The sequence below is a fragment of the Echinops telfairi genome, unplaced genomic scaffold (genome assembly GCF_000313985.2).
Source record: "Echinops telfairi isolate 266 unplaced genomic scaffold, ASM31398v2 ScPeMD7_5;HRSCAF=22, whole genome shotgun sequence".
Lineage (NCBI taxonomy): Eukaryota > Metazoa > Chordata > Mammalia > Afrosoricida > Tenrecidae > Echinops > Echinops telfairi.
Genome location: NW_022103901.1, coordinates 30,994,587 through 31,013,512, shown reverse-complemented (window position 1 = coordinate 31,013,512; position 18,926 = coordinate 30,994,587). Strand labels below are relative to the sequence as shown.

At 62.5% G+C, this 18,926-nt stretch overlaps 2 protein-coding genes across 7 annotated transcripts in view; both read right to left on the bottom strand.

Annotated features, from left to right (window-relative positions):
* Positions 1-1,425: 1,425 nt before the first annotated feature.
* On the bottom strand, positions 1,426-8,159 carry TBC1D24 (TBC1 domain family member 24). 6 transcript variants are annotated; one of them, XM_045284967.1, is made up of 9 exons: positions 8,079-8,159; positions 5,823-6,940; positions 5,206-5,223; positions 4,603-4,761; positions 4,231-4,294; positions 3,424-3,519; positions 2,943-3,156; positions 2,516-2,699; positions 1,426-2,144 (listed from the first exon to the last, which is right to left on the bottom strand). In XM_045284967.1, exons 2-8 carry the CDS (start codon positions 6,785-6,787, stop codon positions 2,533-2,535), a joined length of 1,683 nt encoding a protein of 560 aa, XP_045140902.1. In that variant the 5' UTR covers positions 6,788-6,940; positions 8,079-8,159; the 3' UTR covers positions 1,426-2,144; positions 2,516-2,532. The 6 variants fall into 6 exon arrangements, with proteins under 6 accessions (XP_045140902.1, XP_045140897.1, XP_045140896.1 ...); XM_045284962.1 differs by lacking the exon at positions 8,079-8,159 and adding an exon at positions 7,039-8,069 and having other exon boundaries at positions 2,503-2,699; XM_045284961.1 differs by lacking the exon at positions 8,079-8,159 and adding an exon at positions 7,039-8,068.
* NTN3 (netrin 3) overlaps positions 8,113-18,926 on the bottom strand; it is a 14,561-nt gene continuing 3,747 nt past the window's right edge. The window contains exon 7 of the mRNA XM_030884381.1: positions 8,113-8,157. Coding sequence (XP_030740241.1) covers positions 8,113-8,157 — 45 coding nt within the window. The remainder of the gene's footprint in view (positions 8,158-18,926) is intronic.

The following is an 18,926-nucleotide window of genomic DNA, read 5'->3' as shown; positions in this document are numbered from 1 at the left end:
AAGTGGGTTCCGGAAGCCTCAAAGTCCAGGCTTCTTTCCATACAGGCATTTAATTGGATGAACAGACTTTAATGATGTTTTTTTTTTGGGGGGGTTGCTTTCATATAGTTCATGTTGTGGTGATCCCCGAAGCATAAAATTATTTTTGTTGCTACTTCATAACTGCCTGGTCTTGGCACAAGGGACTCCATTTTGAATCCGGCACCTTCTTGGTTCTCAGAACTCACCTCTCATGGGCCTCCCTCACATGGGCCTCCCCTCCCCTCGCTGAAAATCACCAGTTCTGAGAACCAGACATCCCCGAGAAAGAATGTTCTTTGAAGATATGTTTACTACTTCACCTGCCCCGGTACCTATAGATAAGATTAACCACTTCCCTGCATCCCTTGAAGATGTGTTTATTCCACCCACCCCGGACCTATAGATAAAATTAATGAGCGCTTCCCTTTGAAGTCCCTGTTTGCAGCTGTGCCTGCCACCAGGGGATATAAAAACGCAGCCAGAAATTCCCCTCGCGCGGTTTCATTAGCTCAATACGTGAGTTATTGAACCCGTCCGCAAGCTTCTCAATAAAGCCTGCTTCTAAAACTTTACCAATTGGATCTTTAATTCCGCTTCGCGCCCCAAAATCCCTTACAATAACTGTAATTTTACTGGTTATGAATCGGGTGATCCCTGTGGAAGGGCCATTTGACCCCCCAAAGGGTCACGACCCCCAGGTTGAGAACTGCTGCTCTAGGGGGTCTTGTGGCGCCATGTTTACAGTGCTCAGCTGCTAGCCACCAGGTTGGAGGTTTGGACCCACCCAGCACTTTGTGGGAGAGACTGGTCCATGTAGCCCTGTAGGACGCACTGGCACTGCCCCTGTGCGTCTCCAAGACAGTCCATCTTTAGGGTGGCATACGGCCTCCTTTTTCTCCCAGAGAGCGGCTGGTGGGTTTGACCCACCGACTCTTCTTTTAGCAGTGAGCATGCTCGGTGCAGGGTCACCAGACCTCCTTCCATAAAGCTCGCAGCCCAGGAGATGCTAGGAGGCGGGTCTACCCTGTCATGTGGGGTCTCGGGACTCAACAGCCAACACCAGTTACCATGTGGGACAATAATGAGGGCAGCCCTCAGCACGGACAGACGCCACCACAAGAAGCTGCCTGGTGGGAGCAGGGCCAGGAAGGCAAGGAGAAGGGGCGACGTCACAAGCACACCCCAGAGTGCGGCCAAGACCCCCGGCAGGGGCCCAGCCGACCGCAACAGAAGCCTGTGGGGGAACCCTGCAGACGCCACGTTGGGTTCCATGTTCGGCAGCGTCCACAAGGTTTGGTTTTGTGGGTGTCTCTCGGGGAGATAAGAAGCCTGTGAACTCCTGCACTGCCTGGGGGATGTTTCATCGGGGGTCCCGGGAGGCAGAGAGCAGTCGGGGAGCCCAGGTCGATGTAACGAGGCACGGTTTAATGTTCCTTTAACTTGGCAGTACAGGCAACGGTTGGGGGCTCAGAGGAGGGGGGGGCCCACCCGGGGGGAGCCACCCACAAGAGAGCCTGGCAGCCAGGACTGTGTCAATTTCATAGTTGGGGAAACTGACTTTCAACATCACTGCTGGCTTCCTGGTCTTCTGCCTGTACCCCTGTGGCCCCATCTGGGGGAGGCTTCAGTTGGAGGGGTGGGGGGGCCGATCCCCATGGGAGGAGTGAGGGGGAACCGGGAGGCCATATGGTGGGGGCTGAGGGTGGCAGGTCTCAGGGCTTCCCTAGGCTGGCGGGTCAGCACAGCCTGTATGCCCCTTTCCCATGGTGCTGGCCCTCAGGACCAGCTGAGGGGTCACGGGTATGGGAGGGGTCGTCCTCCGGAGTCCTGACTGCACGTGTTTGCCTGTCGCCGCTGTCCGCCAGCGCAGGATTGATGGCCATGCTGTGCCATGTGGCGGCTGTGTATGCATGCCATCCAAGGACGAGGGTCAGCAGTGTGTGAGGCCCAGGAGGGAGGGTTCCGTTTGAGATGGAGGAGTGCATGCGTGGGAGGGGGCTGGGGGCATGGGGCCCTGCCACACCAGTGACACGGCTGGTCGGACACAGGCTGCTGGGCGTGGCCGGGGGCAGCTCCGACAGCGTGGCGGGGATGTTGCTGGGGCCCCGTGGCTGGTCCAGGCTCTGAGGAGACAGAATCATGGGTCTTCCTGTGGCCCCCCTCCTCCAAGCCTGAAGCAGTAAATGCAGTGGGGTGGCGGGTGAGTAGGGAGGTGGACAGGGGGCCCTTGCTGGGGGCTGTGGCCTTTGGTCTGTTGTGTGTGATGCTAAGGAGCACCAGCAGGGGGTGCCGAGGACACACCAGTCCTCAGGGCCTCCTGTGCTCTGAACTACACAGAGCTGTGCCCGGGCAGGGAGGCAACACTCACTCAGAGGAGCGGACCCAGACCTGTGGGGACAGCCAGCGAGGAGCTGGCTGAGGGCCTGTGTGAGACCCTCCCACCACCCACCCCCAACGGTGGGGGTCTCCCCTCACACACACCCCCTTCGGTCACCGTGCGGGAAGGCTCTGTCACTGGCCGTGGGCCTGGATGTCAGGGTCCTGGAAGCCCCATGCTTCAACGGCTGCCACCAGGAAGTTCTCGGAGCAGAGGGCCTGGTTGTTGAACGTGTCGCAGTGGCCCGTGCGGCCCCGGTTCAGGTCGCCATCGATGAAGAGCGCCTGGCCGCCCCCGCCGCCTGGGAAGGCCATTCTCAGCATCAGCGCCCCTGCTGCCCCCGCCCAGCACTGCCTCATACGAGGTTCCCAGGGTGTGCTGTTTCACGGTGCTGGTGCTAGTCTGCATCTTCTGCCCCGAGAGGCCCAGAGCTACCCTCCACGCACCTGACTAACTGTGGCACCCTGGTCTGGGGAGGCTGGCTCTGTGCCCACCCCCTTGGGGCTGTGGAGACCCCGCCTAGTTGGGGCAGGGGGCGGCCCACCTATGATGAGGCAGTCGCTGCCCCCCGCCATGAACAGGGACTCCGTCTTGGAGGGCAGGTTGAAGTGGCGCGCGGACAAGAAGGGCGAGAGGCGGTCGGCGGGCTCAGTGGAGACGGCGGGGGTGGGCGTGGTCTCCGGGGGCATCAGGGGCGCCTTGGTCAGCTCTGGGTGCTTGATGACCACCCACTCGTAGCGCTGGACCTCGGGCTGCAGCTGGAGGGGAGGGACAGGGCGTAGGGCAGCCGTGCCCAGTGTCCACAGACCCCGCCTGCCCCTGGGGCACCAAACCCAGAAGTAAGTGGAAGGCCGTCCATGAAGGATGCCCGCCATGGTGGTCACAGACCAGCCACAGACCAGGACGGGGCTTGTGAGCGGAGTCACCTCAGGGGGAAATGGTTCCCGGATGGATCCTCAGCCACTGGTCAGGAGTCCGTGGGGTTGGGGTGGCGGTGGCCGCTAGTGTGGCTAAGCCCCACTCACCCGAAACACGAAGCACTCCCCTGTTCCGAAGAAGCCCAGTTTGCCCCCGAACTTGTTCCTTTCCCTCCAGTCTGTTGACAGGTAGGCACCACACACCTGGGAAAGAACAAGGGGAGGCACTGCTGGCCCAGGGGGCACGTGGGAGCCGTGATGGGGGCACCTTAATCCAAAGAAGCCAGCAAGAGTCTCTTCTCCCTCCAGGGTGGGTCCCCCCTGTGCCCCCACCTGTGGAGAGGGTGGGGCTGACTGGGGCAGGGCTGACTGATGGGCGGGGCGGGGCCTCATTTCCCTTTTCAGAACACCAATGGGCCTCTCCCTTCAGCCCCTGGAAGCACCACTGGCAGAGGCTTCTAGAAAATGCTTCCACTCAAGAACAGCCAAAGCCCTGCCTCTCACAGAGCATCTGATTGCCCCCACGGAGCAGAGGGTCCTGCCCCTGGAGTGCCTGGACTCGAAGCACTCGTCACAAGATGATGGCTAGGGGACCAGAAGCCCCTGCATTGACCAGGGCATTTGGTGGTGGATTGAGATCACCCCCTAGCATGACCCCTGGCCTCCTGCTGATAGCCACTGCACAGGCAGAGCCTGGGGACCAGGGGTCAGTGGTGGGTTGTGGCTTGCAGGGCCCTCCCAGTTGTGGGGGCTGGGGCAGGGGACAGGATGGCCTTAGGTACTGGGTACTGTTCTCAGCGGAAAACTGGCCCTGCCCTGCACCTGAGCTTCGGAAGCACCCCCCAACCCCCACCCCAAGCTATCCAAGGAGTCTGGCTGCCAGCCATGCCCAACCCCCATCCAACCCCGCCTCACCTCCTTCTGCGTGGTCTTGATGAGCAAGAGGGTGGGCTCATGGCCTTCACACTGGAAGTAGAACCTGGAAGAGAGACCGCGCATGCCAGCGTGGCACAGTGCCCCGGGGCCCGGCCGTGAGGCAGACCCTGGAGACCGCGCTCCCTGTGGGCAGGCCAGACCCTGGCTGGGTACTCAGGGGCCCCCGCTGTGAGCTTGTACTTGGTGGCCCCTGCCGTGGGCACGAGATTTTGAAGAGACTCCCTCAGACAGCACTCCAGCAGACAGGAGCTGGGCGAGCGCTGCAGGGAAGATGGGGCCTGAAGGAGGCCCCACCTCAGGGAGCGCCGTGCAGGGGGGTATGGGCGCTGAGCGGGGAGGGAGCCTGGGCACCTGGTCAGGCTGTAGCCGTGCTGCAACGAGGAGAAGAGCAGGAGGGGCTGGCAGAGGGCGAAGCGCTCGGGGACCCACGACCAGATGTCCCGCATTTCCTTCACGCTGACTATCTCCGAATGGAAATTGTCCGCGTGGACGGCCAGGTGCACGAACTGCCTGGGGGCGGGGGGGAGAGCAGGCAGCTCAGACCATGTTCCCCACCCCCAACGCCCCCACAGCCCCTCCACGTCCCCACCCTGTGCTCAATCTGAGCCTGCAGGGCCCGTGCCAGCACATCTGGGTGTGGCACCTGGTTCTCAGGTGGTGGCAAGAGACAGAGTTCTGACTCTTGGGGGGCGGAGGGGAGGGGGGGCAGGGCTAGCCTGGGTGAGACCAGAGTGCCTCTGCCCCTAGGAAAACAGACAGACTGAGCTCTGACGAGAGAAGGGCTGGGGTCAGCCAAGCGGACGCGGACAGCACCCCAAAAGCAGCCAAGCAGACAGACAGACAGACAGACAGACAGACAGACAGACGGAAGCCCTGAGCCCCACAGCCGCCACCGAGAGCCAGCTAAGCCCCAGGGGCCAGCGGCGAGGGGGGGTGGCGCGCTCGCAGACCTACCTTTTAGCAAGGGAGACACTGAGACAGGAGGGAGCGACAGGAGAGGAGAGAGAACAGACACACAGCGGTCAGTGGGCGGGCGGCCTGCCCTCTCAGGGGTGCCAGGGGACTGCCCAGGCCGGCGTGGGCTCCGCAGCTGGAGGGTGAGTGGGCCGGCCAGCACTCTGAGGTGAGCCCGGCCGCCAGGGTGGCCCAGGGCAAGTCTGCGCTGCTAACCTCTGGCCCTCAGGGTGGCGGCCAGTGTCAGCCCAGGCCTGGCTCTCTTTACCCACATGCTCCACAGATGGGTGGACAGATTAAGAGACTCACAGGGCAAGCCAGTGTCCCCAGACAAACCCCCTGCTGCAGCCCAGCCCCTCACACTGCCCCCGCCACCCACCGCACCCCTAGCCCCTACCCCACTCTCCACCCCACTGTGCCATCTTATTCAACCCCCTGCACCCTAGCTGTACCCCCGTCTCCTAAGCTCGGCCAGCCCTGTCCCTTATAGCCAGCTGCCCAATTGCACCCCACCCATGTCCACCCCTCGCTCCCAGCGGCCCCCCACCAGCCAGTGGCCCTGCTGTATATACCTCGCCCCCACCTTGTGCCTGGCTGCCCCGCCGGCCCCCCACTACCTCTTCTGCTTGACCGTGATGCCCTTCTGCTTCAGTGCCTTCTCGTTGGCCATCTGCAGGAGCTGGATCTCCTTGCGGGAAAAGAGCCGGATGGCGAAGGCCTTCTCCAGCAGCTTCTCGGGAGACACGGTCTTGGCGATGTCCCTGACAAAGGCCCGGATGTCCTGCCTCACGCTGTCCGGCTCGGGCGGCTGCCCAGCCCGCGCCTTGTGGAAGAACCTGAGGAGGGCCAGGGCCACGCGGTACAGCACCTTGTAGCCCTCGACCAGGAAGACGTCGAAGACTCGGGCCAGGTGGCTGAGCGGCAGCTCGCCGAAGAGCCAGCGCTGCCAGTCGGCGTAGACCTGCAGCACGTCCTCAGACACGGCCACCATCAGCTTGTGGGCGGCCTGGCAGTACTTGTTCACCAGGTCGCCGAAGGTCATGCAGGACGACTCGAAGGCCAGGAAGCTCTGGTCCACCAGCTTGCGGCCCGGCTCGTTGCAGGCCAGGATGCGGCAGGCCTTCTCGAAGCACTCGGCCTCGTCCAGGCTGTAGTGCAGCAGCAGGGCCACCACGGCTGGCAGCGCCGGGCAGAAGGAGATGTCGGGGAACTGGTTGGCGATGCAGAGCAGGATCTTGCGCACGGCGCCCTCGCCCCGCGCGTTCAGGCAGTAGCTGGGCACCTGCGTGTTGTCCACGAACTCGGGCAGGGGCAGGCTGCTGCTGCTGTGCTTGCCCACGATCTTGCCCACAATGTCGCTGTAGACGCTGGCGTCGGGTGTGACCGTGCGGCATGGGATGTCTCGGATCAGCCGCTGGTATACCTTGGCCCGCAGGGCGTAGCTGCGCGCCCAGTAGCCCTGCCGCGCCAGCTGCTTCAGCTCCTGCAGCTCCGTGCAGCTCAGCTCCTTGGGGCCCAGGTCCTGGATGGCTGCATCCATCTTCTCTCGGTCCACAAAGCAGTTGTACCCCAGGGAGTCCATCGTGCGGGGTATGCCCCGAGAGCAGGGGCTGGGGGGGGGGCAGCCGGGGGCCCCCTGCGTTGTCTGCCAGGGACCGGAGGGCACTGAAATGTGGCTAGATGCTGCAGGTGCCTCCCCCGTGGCCCTCTGCCAGCTTGCCTGCCATGCCACACCCTGTGGGAGCAAGAAACACGTGGGCATTCGACATTGTGTGTTCACAGGGGGCACCACGTGGGTCTCTAACTTTAAACACCAGCAGCTCTTCTGCGCACCTGCGCGGAGCCCTGCGCACCTTCTAACCCCGGCTCTTGGCACAACTTGCTGCTGTTTCCCTGGGTGACTCTCAGAGCGACATCATCGGGACTCTCTCCCTGGTCTGAGTTTGGAAGTGCTGCAGAGAGAGTGGCTGACGGGGTGTGAGATGCCTGGGGCACAGTGCTCAGCTTCAGCCTGCCCCCTGCCTCGGTCCACAGAGAGCCCGTGGGTGTATTTAGACAGCAGAACTCTGGCCGCGCAGTGTTAAGCATCGGGTGGTGCACCACAAGGTCGGCAGTTCAAACCCGCCCGTGACTCCTTGGGAGAAAGAGGAGGCTTTCTGCTCCCTACAGACTGACAAGTCTCGGAAGCTCGCAGCGGCACGGAGCACTTCTCTGCCCTACGGGGTGCTGCAAGGTCAGAATCAACTCAGCGTAATGGCCAAGGGCTTTTGGCTTTTTGTTTTCAGGAGGTGCTGGGTGACACTTACTGTGTGCAAGGAGCCACTGGTGGCGCTCGGGGGCGAGCCAAGAGGTGGGTGGTTCGGAAGTACCCAGAGGTGCCTCAGGAGACGGGGCTGGCGGTCTGCTTTGGGAAGGTCCCGGTTTTGGCCTCCCACCCCTGGGGCAGCCCTGCTCTGGCGACACCAGCGGGGATGCCGTGTGTCGGTGACAGTGCCTGACAACCACAAGAGCAGCAGCAGGGGTGGGGATGCACCCAACCCGCTCACCGCCCTGGAGGGATGCCTGTGGGTTCCCGCGCTGTAACACCACCTCTTCCTCCCACAGAGCAGCGGCAGGGCTGGAGCTGCGGCCTATCGAACGTGAAACTCACTATGTGACAGGGCTCCCGAGGGCGCAGCGGGCCTCCTGCCCTTCGCTGGCCTGGGTCCCCGAGTATCCAGAGAGCTCACCGGAGGGAACGTTGGGGTGGGGGGGGATAGGGAAGGTCTTGAGGGACAAAGGAGGCTGTGCGGACTATGGTGATTCTTCACCCCAGCTACTAGGGGACTCCAGGTCGCTGCAGAAAGGGAACCACAGGAGCTGCTCCTACTGACCTTTCTGTGCTGGGCGCAGACCGGTGCCCGCAACTCACAGGACGCTGCTCAGCAAGGCGCAGGCGAGGAGCAGGCTCATCTACATGCAAGAAGGCAGACACCGCGTGTTACAGTACCGTGTGGCGGCGAAGACCCGCACGCGTGTTGGTGATGCCCTACCCACGGGATACTCCCCACAGTCCGCTGAGGGCATTATTTAAAGCATCCCGGGGAGTGTGTGTGTGTGTGGGGGGGCGGCACTAGCCTCTGGAGGCCCCCCACCCCCAGGAGGAGCAAGAGGGTGGGTCTCCCTGCCAATTTGAAGGTCAGACCAGTAGGCCTGCTCGGCACCCACAACCATCCCCTGGCGCGGCTGCTTACAGAGTGTCACCCCCACTACAGGGCGGCGCATCGGCCACTCAGCTTAGAGGGGTGCCCAGGCCCGTGCCACCTGCCGGGCTCGGGAAGGAACCAGTTCTGTCTCAGGACCACGGACAGGCTTCACAACAGAACTGGAGCCCGGCAGACCAGAGCTCGCCTGGCCGGGCCCCGGGTGGGGTTGAATATTAAACTGCAAAGCTCAGCGGCCCTGGCATCTCCAGCACCTTTGGGAGCAGCAGACTCGGGCTGTCCTCCCTGGCAGCAAGCAGCCCTGGGACGTGCCCGATTTAGAGGGCAGCCTCCCAGACCCCCACTCGGGCAGAGAGCTGTTTCCCAGGCTGGCAGATTGGTCTGCAAAGCCAGGCCCAGGGCCACCCAAGGTACAAAAACTGGTCCCGTCTCATCCAAAGACTCGGGGGACAATTAGTCCAAAGGATCCCCAGCCTCCAGACCCTGAGACCAGAAGAACCAGCAGGTGCCCTGCGCACCGCTCTGAAAAGGGCTGCATCAGAAGGTCCCAGATAGAGCGGGAGGAGAACGTGGAACAGAACCGGAGACCCTGAGAGAGACCACTTACTGGTCTAGCCCCCTGAGACCATGGCGGTCCTCAGGCACCCTGCAGGCCTGGAACTGAAGTCCCTTCCCCTGGCCCACGCCGTGCCCAGCAATGAGGATGATGCCAGCTGGCTCTGACCCACAACGACCCTGTTTGCAGCAGAACCAACGAAACACTGGCCCGTCCCGTGGCACCCCCTCACAACTGGGTTACGTCTGAGCCCACCGCTGCGGCCACCGTGCCAGTCCATCTCCTCAAGGGTCTTCCTCTTTTCCCCTGACCCCCTGCTTCACCCAGCGTGACACTGAGAAGCATGGATGTGGCTTTGCTAGAGACGGTCTTTTCAGCGGCCTCAGATCCCGATGGACGCCAGACACTGAACAAGGAAGACGGCAGACGATGTGCTATCTGTAGGTGAGGGTGTCAGGGGAGGGCTGCGAGAGTCCCGTGCGTGGGCGGGAGACAGACAGGTCTGTGTTTGGAGTACAGCCAGAGAGCCTTGGAAGGGGGAATGGCGAGCTTGGTCTCGTACGTTGGGCCCCGTGACCCGGAAAGACCAGTTCCTGGAAAAGGACCCGAAGCCCAAGGAGAGGCCAGCCTAGAAGGAGATGAATCACCAAGCAGGGAGTCAGTCTCTCCTGAGACCAGCCAACCACGGATGTTCCGATCACTGTCTGCCCGGGCCAGCGCTCAGCAGGCAGGAAGGGGCGGAGATAACGTGGGGGTAAGAGGGAGAGTAGGTTGTGGGGGCAGCAACTCGTGTCACCAAACAAAACATGCTTACGACCATCCGGGGAACCCACTTGCTCTGTAAAATCTCGCCCGAGTGCCAATCAAAACGTAAAACCGACCAGGGCTGGAGTGGTGGCGGAGAGTTTCTTTATTGCTGTAGGAAGGACAGGGGCATGGCAGATGGTGAGGGCGAGGGCGAGGTCGGAGGGGCTGGGCCCAGAAGCCAATGGGTGACAGCAGCCCGCTGCACTCTGGAAGCGGGGGAAGGTGTTGTCCACAGCTTGGGGGACCATCTGGTTTGTGCACCCACCTGCAGACACAGCTGGCTCCTAGCCCTGCTCCCACCCAGTTGCTGACCACGGGCCCACGGCCGGGCTGCTGGCAGTGACCTGACCGGGGGCAGTGCAGCTGGACGTCGTCCCACTCAAGGGCCAGCCAGGCCTCACTGCCGGGACACCTGGTCCTGGGACAGGCCAGTCACCTTCCTGGAACAGGCTTCCTTGTCTGTCGGTCACGAGAGTCCATGACCCCTGCCTGCTGACGGGCACAGCCCCGTGGAGGTGAGGTGCTCTCTGCCCCCTGCTACCCATCTCCGCCCCTCCTGCTGTTCCAGGACTGTGGTGGAAAAGCCCCTTGCCTTGGGCCCCGGAGCACGAGGGGGCCCCCTTTGTCGTCACAGACCGTGCACTGTTGGCAGCACCACCCCAGGCTCAGTCTCCCCGAAGGGCTGGCTCCCTGGTCTGGGGTGGGGTGGGATGGTACTTTGCATCTTTGGTCCTGGCTTCTAATTCCAGGCAGACGGGAAGATTCCCGTGGCATCCTGTGGGGTGTGGGGGGTGGGGGAGTGGCCTGGTGGTGCAGAGCATGCCTAGCCTCTCACTGGAGGCCGGGAGCTGTTTGAGGGAGAGACGTGTGAACGACACGGGGCGTCCTGCTCTGCCCGGCGTGGAGTTGACTTGTGGGCAGTGGGTGGAGGGGACGCCAGCTGGGTGTGAGCACCGGGTGTGGAGGACACTGCAGACTCGAGAGGCAAGTGCCAGGGGCAGCCCACGAGGGGAGGTGGCAGCCTGGGGTGGAGTCCGGTTTCCCGCTAAGCTCGGCCAGCAGCCGGGAGGGCCACGGTCCATCGGGCGTGCTCAGAGCCCATTGTGTGTGGGGATTAGCTGTGACAGCTTAACCACTCCGCCCGCCCACCCTGGCACACAAGGCTGCTCGGGTGGCCTGCAGCCGTCTCCCTCCCACCAGGGTTTGGGGATGCTCCCCAGCCTATTGGGGGCGGTGGGGTCCTGAGGGCGCCCCAGAGGCGAGTGGCCTTGGATGTCAGGATCCCTGTTCCCTAGAGACCAGGACTTCCCTTCTGCTGACAGAGAGGCCCCCAGCTGGCCTCTCTGAATAGCACACTCCCCTTGGAACAAGGACCCCAGTCACCAGGCCTCAGCTGTCACCATGACCCAGGCCTTCTGTCCCCACAGGGCCAGCCTGGGAGGGCCTGGGAGGGTCAGGTAAAAGGAGGCAGTGGGACACAGCGTGTGGGGCTGGGTTTGGCCCCAAGGACTGCCACCATGGTAAGCAAGCAGGACTAGGGCGGGGGGCGTGTTTACTAATGGAAGTCCTGGGGTGCTAATGGAAAGGTGGGCAGTTTGGACCCACCAGTCCCTCTGCGAGGGGAGATGAGGCAGCCCCCTCTACCTCTGCACCCATCCCCGCCTCTGCAGGCCCTGCTATGAGCCAGAATCAGCCAGTGGGAGAAATCCCAGGGAACAAGAGGAAGGCTGGCTCTTGGGGACAGCTCCCCAGGCGTGGATTTCAACACCACCACCCCCCAAGCTGGCAGGCACTGAGGGCGCAGAGCAGGAAGGGCGGCAGCCGGGGCCCTGGCGACAGACAGAAAGTGAAGGCAGCAGGGGCACCAACATGGCACCGGCTTGGCACAGTCCCTACAGACAGCCAGGCCAGGCCAGAGGTGACCAGACAGGGTCTCACGGCCCTCCCAGGGGCCTGTGGGCAGGCGTTCCGGGCACGGTGCAGGGAGAGGGTGGAGGCCTCGGGGTGTGGCCCTGGCAGGGGTGGGGAGGAGGAGGGGGCTGGAGGGAGGCCAGCAGTGGGTACACGTGCCCTGCCTTACTCAGGTGGCATCGATGGCCTCCTGGCCCCTCCTCCTGCCCACACCCAGCCCAGCCCAAAGGATCCCCATGGCCCCCAGGCACGGCCAGCTGGTGGCACTGTGCGCCATCTCCTCTGCCCAGGACCCTGGGGTGCAGGACATTCCGCCAGCTGGCCTCCCAGCTCACTCCCTCTCTCTAGCCTTTCCCTGAGGGCCACCAGGCACGTGGCCAGCAGCCGAGGAAACTCCCTCCAGGAGCCGTGAGTGGGGAGATACCCCGGGGACTGGGGACCCATCTGGGGTGCAGAGCGCATAGGGGACATTTTCTGTGAAGGATCCCCTCATGTAGCAAGAATGAGTCTGCGAGGGGAGGGGGAGGTGCCCACCAGGGATTTCCCGGGCCTCCCAATGTCAGCCTCATTCTGGGAAGATCTCTGGTGACCGGTGCTGTGGGGACAGAGGGGCAGCTGCCAGAAGTTCTAGGTTAGGAGAGCTGTGAGTGGACACCCGTGTCTGGTCACCAGGTCCAGGTGAGTCCTGTGTGGCTTGTGGTCACTGTGTCCCACTCACCACTCACCCGCCATTGCCAAGACCATTCCCACAAACCCCGGCGCAGAGCTCCTGCCTTAGGCCCAGAGCTGGCTGGCCAGTGTGTGCCCCGGTTGGAGCCCCAGGGGAAACCTTGCGTGCACCCGCGGCCTACAAGCTGGCCCTGGTGCCATCTGGCAGGCCTCCCTGGCAACCTATCCTTGCCCGAGGCACCAGCTTCTTCTCCTTCGACTGCCAGCTCTCCTCCTCACTCCCCATAAAGGGGTTGGTGGCTTGGGCTTCCTCCTCACCTCTGGGGGGCAGGGGCCTCCCTTGGTCCCTGGATGGTCCCTCGGGGCCCCATGTTCCTGTGTCTTCAGTGCTCCCTATGTGGGGGCTTGTCCCTCGGTCCCTGACAGCCAGGGACGGTTTCCTCCTCCCTCACCCGGTCCTTGCCAAATCTGCCAGACCAGGTGACCCTTTCTTCTTGTCTGGGCCTCCCTGAAGCACACAGGGCAGCCAGGCCTTTCTGCAACCTCTCCCAGAGGCTGCAACGCCAGCTCTGGGGCTTCCCCGAAGTGAGGGGCCACCACTGCTCTGCCCCTCCCTCCACCAGTTCCCCCCAAGTTGATGGCACCGCATGACCCTCTGCCTCCCCTTGGTCTATGTGGAGGAAGCCATCTGGGGACTCTCCCCCACCCCACAAGCTGTCCAAGGACCCCCACGTGACTAGGGATGCCCTGCACTATACCACATCATGAGCCGCCACCCCCTCCCGGGCGCTCCCCATCAGCATGGGGAGGCCTGCCCTCTACATGTGGCCTCAGCCGCCCAGCAGTTCCCTGCCTCCACCCATTACACTCGGGGAGACAGGGTGTCCACCATTAAGGGGACACGCTTGCCCTTGCCCCTCTTCTCCTCTCAGGCCAATTGGCTCCAAGTACTTCCGCCTGCGACCTGGGAAACCCACCCCCTCACCGCTCTGCTGGACTCTTAACCCAGGTGGCACCCACTTGGCCCGGCCTACCTGTGACAACGGCCGGGAGAGAGGCAGACAGACAGAAGACGACGGGCAGACACAGCACACCGCTGGGTACTGGGGCCCGGGTGGCTCTTTAATCGGGAAGGCCAGCAGGAGGCTGGGGAACAATGTATCCTAGGCACGCACGTGACCGCTGGTTCAGGGAGCAGGAAGGCCAGGGGCATGCTGGCCTCGGGCAGGGCCCGCATTTCCCACATAGCCCTGGTGGCTGGCGCGCCCCCCCCCCCCACCCCGGGCACCTGACCTCAAGGGCTCAGCTGGTGGCACACGGCCGGCAGGCCTTTCGGTGCCGAAAACAACAGGGCGGGGCCACTTGGGAGCCTTAGTCACAGCCCCCGGGGCCAGCAGGCTGGCCCTCCGCCTACCCTGGGCTGGGAGTTCGAATGCAGATCTGGCCCAGCACAGCCTGGAGTCTGTGGCCTTGGCCCTCGGGGGTCTCCCCCTCGACCTCTTGCTCTGGCATGCACCCTCCCCCTCCCCCAGGTAAATGGGGCACCAAGGTGTGTCCTCAGCAGGCAGAGTAAACCCCTCCCAGGGCAACATCGAGTCGGTGGGAGCTCGGAGCCAGGAGCCCGTGTGGGACTGGGGTACCTTGGTGGGTGGTTGGGGTGGGAGGCGGCGGCACTGGTGGGCATCTGGAGGAATCTGAGGTCTGACACTGAGCTGGGCCTGGGACGGCGTCTCTCAGGTATAATCATTGTCATTCCAGAAGCATGGTCAGTCATTCCTGAAGGCCCTGCCTCACCCCTGACGAGGATGTAGGTGCATTGGCATTGCCAACCCCGGGGGTGGGGGTGGGGACAGGCGCTACTGCAGAGGCCAGCATGCTGGCTGTCTGGGCCCCCAGGCCACACAAGTTCTGCTTCGGCGGTCCCTTCAATCCAGGAGCACAGACCACCACCACCGCATGGGCAGGGCCATGCAGGAACCACCATCTAGGGAGGGGGAGCTTGGGCAGGGAAAGCCAGGAGGGGCACGTCTGTGTGATTGATCCGCTTAAAAGACACCCTGACCGTCCTGAGGTCCGGCCATTCCCAGGTGGCCCAAGCAGTCCTCTGCCAACACTAAAAGGATGGCCGACAGACCCTACCCAGGGTCCTGCCCTGCAGAAGACTATCTGGTGGCTTGCTTCGGCCCGGGTCACACAAAGCCCAAGGAAACACTGTGGGCACAGTTCTTCTCTCCGGCATGTAGGGTCTACACGGCCGGGCACTGACTCAACGGCAATGGGTTTGTTTGCCGTTGTTTTTTTTTTACGATCCAGCCAAATGCCCTGACCATCCAGGAAGAGGAATAGAAGCCAGAGACGGCGGTGGGCTAGGGGATCTCTCCAAGGCCAGGAGTTGCAGCAGGCAGTGGGGGCCCCACCGGAGGGCAGACAAGGGCTGCTGGTGAGAGCACAGTGGGAGAGCCACCCACAGGTGATCCTCTTGAAGCACTAGCCGCACCGCCAGCCGTTCCCCCGGCTGTGCAGCTGCCCACTCACAATCGTAACCATTCAGCCGAGGGGAGCCCCACTGGCCTAGCCGTTCTGTGTCGGGCTGCTCACCACAAGATCGGCAGTTTGAAACCACCAGGTGCCCCTCAGGTGGAGGATGAGGCTGTCTGCTCCGTAAAGAGTTTGTCTCCGAAACCCACGGGGCGCTTCTACCCTATCCTGTAGGCTCGCTAGGAGCCGGAATCGCCGGGCTGGGAGCGAGTCAGGTGTTTTGGGTAACAACTGGGTCCATGGGCACCACCCAGGACACACTCCTCGTATGCTTAGGGGGGTGGGCAAATGGCAAGTGTGGAGGGGACCCAGAGGCCCTGAGGTGCCCACAAGGAACTGGGTGGCCCCCACGGTGGGATGAGCCGGCTGTCAGAGACAAAGACCCCCCCCCCCTCACAACGGAGACCTCCCTTTCCTCAACGGTCACTCAGTGGGGGCGGGGGAGGAACTGCACTCTGAGGGTCTGCAGGCTCAGGGGTTCTCACGGTCCAGCTGCCGATTCCTGGACACATCTGGCGTCCTGGGAGGAGCACCAGGTGGGGCCCCAGATTCATATTCTGAAGCCACCCATGCCTGGCACCCCGACACTGTGAGTGAGGCTCTCTGGAGCGGGCCTGGCCGTTTTTCATCAGGACCAACTGTCCAGGAAAATGGGACCCTTTTAGAAAGGGACCTTCTGTTTGGGGGCAAGAAAGCCCCTGGAAGGCACCTGGGCCGGTGGGTGGGTGCCATTCTTCCCACGAGCGCCTCACCGAGGTCCCTGGGTGCTACAAAGAGTTTGCCTTTGACTTCCAACTTGGACGAATGGACCCAACAGGCAGTGCCACGGAAGAAAGGCCTGCTGTCCAGCACGCATAAGGACAGCAGCGACAGCGCTCTCTGGAGCTGCGTCTCACTCTGTGACTCGGGTGTGTGCGCCTGTGTGGTGGGGGTAACCCTGAATTGGAACCAACTGTGTGGCAACAGCTTACTCTCTTGAGGGGCTGAACTGCTCCTTAGGGCACGGGAGCCAGTCCAGGGCGGGAGGGAGGGGCCTCATCGGTCTGGTGGGTCTGAGCCACTCATCTTGAATTTCGCAACCCAATGCTTAATCCACAGTGCCACCTGGACTCCTGCCCCCACAGAAAACCAAACCAGACTCCCTGCCAGCGAGTCGGTGCCAGCTCATAGCAGCCCTGTCGGGCAAGGTAGAACTGCCCCTGTGGGGTGCTGAGACTGTTTTTCGTGATGGGAGTAGAAAGCCCTGGCAGTCTCCTAAGGAGCTGATGGTGGCTTTGAACTGCTGACCTTGCAGTTAGCAGCCCAATGTGTAACCGCTGTGTCACGGGCTCCTACCCCCGCCCCCCCCCCACAGAAGAGCAAGGGGTTATTCAGTCTTGGGAGGGGGGGTGTTAAGGGCCTCTTGGAGTTAGTCTTCCTATCTCCTCCGACTCCGGGGCTCGGGCGGCCCTTGTCAGGGCTAAGTGCTGGGCTGCTGGCTGAATGGTTGAGGTGTCCGGTTGTGGGCAGACTGGGGGCAGTGCCCCCACCCTGCAAGGCCGCTGGGCATTGGAATGGTCCCGACGGCAGTGGGGTTTTTCCTCTCGCACCCAGGCGGCTGCACTCATTCTCCCTGAGGCCTCCTAACCCTTTCTGATCCCTCCTCCCCTGCCGTCCCACCTCCGCGGCCTGTTCAGACTCACGGTGCATCTTTACGGAACAGGCAGCCTTGTTTTCTTCTCCATTGGAGCAGCTTGTGGGTTGGAACTGATGACTTTGAGGTGAACAGCCCTTCGCCTAACCAGCCGCACCACCACGGTGGTCCTGTCTCACTGCTGGGCTGCAGCCGCCCCTCCCTGTCCTCTCTGGAAAACACTCACCTGACCAGGCCACTGAGACGCTGCAGTCCTGTAGTGGCATCCTGCCAGGCTCAGGAATCACACTTTCCTGTCTGGTACCTGAGCCCTCTCTGTTCTCAGAGCTCAGGCCCGCTCCAGCCATATGGGACTCCCTGGTACCCGCTCCCAGCCGAGTGGTAACGTGTGCTAACCTGACCCTCTCCGCCCGCCTTTCCATTGCACGAAAGTTGTCCCCCCCTTCCCTGCCTGCTATGGTCACTTCATACCACCCTTCAAAATCCAGTTCCATCATTGTGCCAGTCTCGTGTGCCCAGAGCAAGCCGTGCCCACCTCTGCTGGACCAGCTGAGTCTCACTACCTACAGGACTCTCATGGTGACTCCCCCTGGGAGGCATGAGCCCAAGGAGCCTGTGTGCAGGAACAGAAGAAACCTTCGAGGAAAGGACTCGTGTCTTCTCTGGACAAGGCCTGGGGCTGCACTGGGAGGATGAACTGCTGCTTCTAATGGGAAACACTCTGCCCACCATGGACACGGTTGTCAAGGCAGACAAACCAGGCTCACAGGTGACACACACAACATGGTACATGGTGGGCTGCTAACTGCAAGGTCAGTAGTTCAAACCCTCTGGATGGAGATGAGGCTGCCATAAAGTCTCACAGTCTCAGAAACCCCAGGGAAGGAGTCATTCCCCTCCGGCCTAGGGGGCTGCTGGGAGTCAGACAGGGATCAGCTGCTGGGGGCTTGGGATTTTGCTGCCTTTATGGACTTCCTTTTGGCCAGAAGCCAAAGGTGGACAAATACTCTGAACATGCCTCCTCAGGCTGGCTCAGGCAGCAACAAGAAATCGGTACAGTGCATGCGCCCAAGGTCAAGCAGCCTGCTTGACAGTCCCAGCAGGTGTGGTTAGCAGGAGTTAAGAGGGAGCATGGCCCACCTGGAGGTGAACCTGCAGACCCAGGGGGTGAGTTTTATTACTGTTATGAAATCCTGCCTGGATTTCTAGATTGTATCAGCCTCTCAGAAGGTCACCCTTAACCCCACTGAGAACAGCCAGCTGGCTCACAGGTCTGGTGGACAGCGCCTTGGTTCATTTACACAGCAGTCTAGAGTTGGGGGGGGGCGGGGAAAGACGGGAGAAACCAGGGGTTCTGCCCAGCCTTGGGGCAGGGAGACTCAAACTTCCAATTGCGGCCCTCATCACCCTGCTAAGCTTTATCAGAACCCCAGAGAAGATTAGATGAGGATCAAGCCACAGGGAAGCTCGGGGCTGGCTGGGTGCAGGAAGGGGGCAGTCTTTGGAGGCTGGCACTTGTCTAGTCTGGGTCTGCTCCTCTGGCTGCAGCCCTTGGGTGAAAAGAGTCTGCAGGCCTCTCTGCTGGTGCCACTTGTGTGTTGACGGAGCTGCACCCCCAGCAGGGGCAAATCTACCAACCACATCCTGCTGAAAACTGCCTGCCTGCCACCTGCTGACCAAGGAGGGATCCCAGGGGCACCATCAGCCTGAGGGCCCTACTGAGAACAGCTGCATAAAGGAACGCGGCCCTGCAGCCACAAAGGCAGCTGATAACCCAACAGTCCACAGATACCAGGGCGACACCCAGACAACCTTTGGCCTGCAGTCCCCACCCAAGAGGCCCACCGCCAAGCCTGCTCTCTGTACCTGCGGTGGGCAGAGCCCCGACTCCCAACTGGTGGCATCAAAGGGCGGTCAAAGTCACCACCTCCAGCTGTCTTAACCAAAGGTGCCTTGTCGCCCCTGGTGCCCATCTTCTCGGCCCAGAGGGCACCTGCAGACAGGGATTAGGGGGTGGGGTGGGCACCTGGGCAGCAGGTGCGTGCCCTTCTGAGAACGAGTGGCTGGAATTGGGAACCAATGCAGAGCAGGGTTTCCGTCCCCTCAGGGGACGGAAAATGCCAGCAGGAAGGGGTGGCATATGGGAACTCCGAGACGCGATGAGCTCTGGTCTGCCCTCGGGTCGCTGTCACCAGCGTCCGGCCCGCGGACGCGCGCCCCGCCAGCCGGGGACGCGCGGGCTCGGGTGCTCCCTCCCCTGGCGCAGTGGCTGGGAACCCTGCGCGCCCAACCTCCGACCAGGCCTTGAAGGCGAGCCCCTCCCGCCAACAGCGCCGCTGCGGTGACACCCGGCGTGTTCCGCCCGCCAGGCGGCCCGCACCCTCTATCCGCGCGCAGCGAACCC

Bases quoted from the DNA above. Each gene is read 5' to 3' on its own strand.
- TBC1D24 (XM_045284962.1), bottom strand. From the start codon at position 7,293: ATGCTTAACACTGCGCGGCCAGAGTTCTGCTGTCTAAATACACCCACG. The intron at 4,295-4,602 runs GTGCCCAGGCTC...TCTCTCTTCCAG, and splicing joins CACGGCTACAGCCTGACCAG to GTTCTACTTCCAGTGTGAAG. The intron at 2,700-2,942 runs GTGGGCCGCCCC...TGGCCTTCCCAG, and splicing joins CAGCGACTGCCTCATCATAG to GCGGCGGGGGCGGCCAGGCG.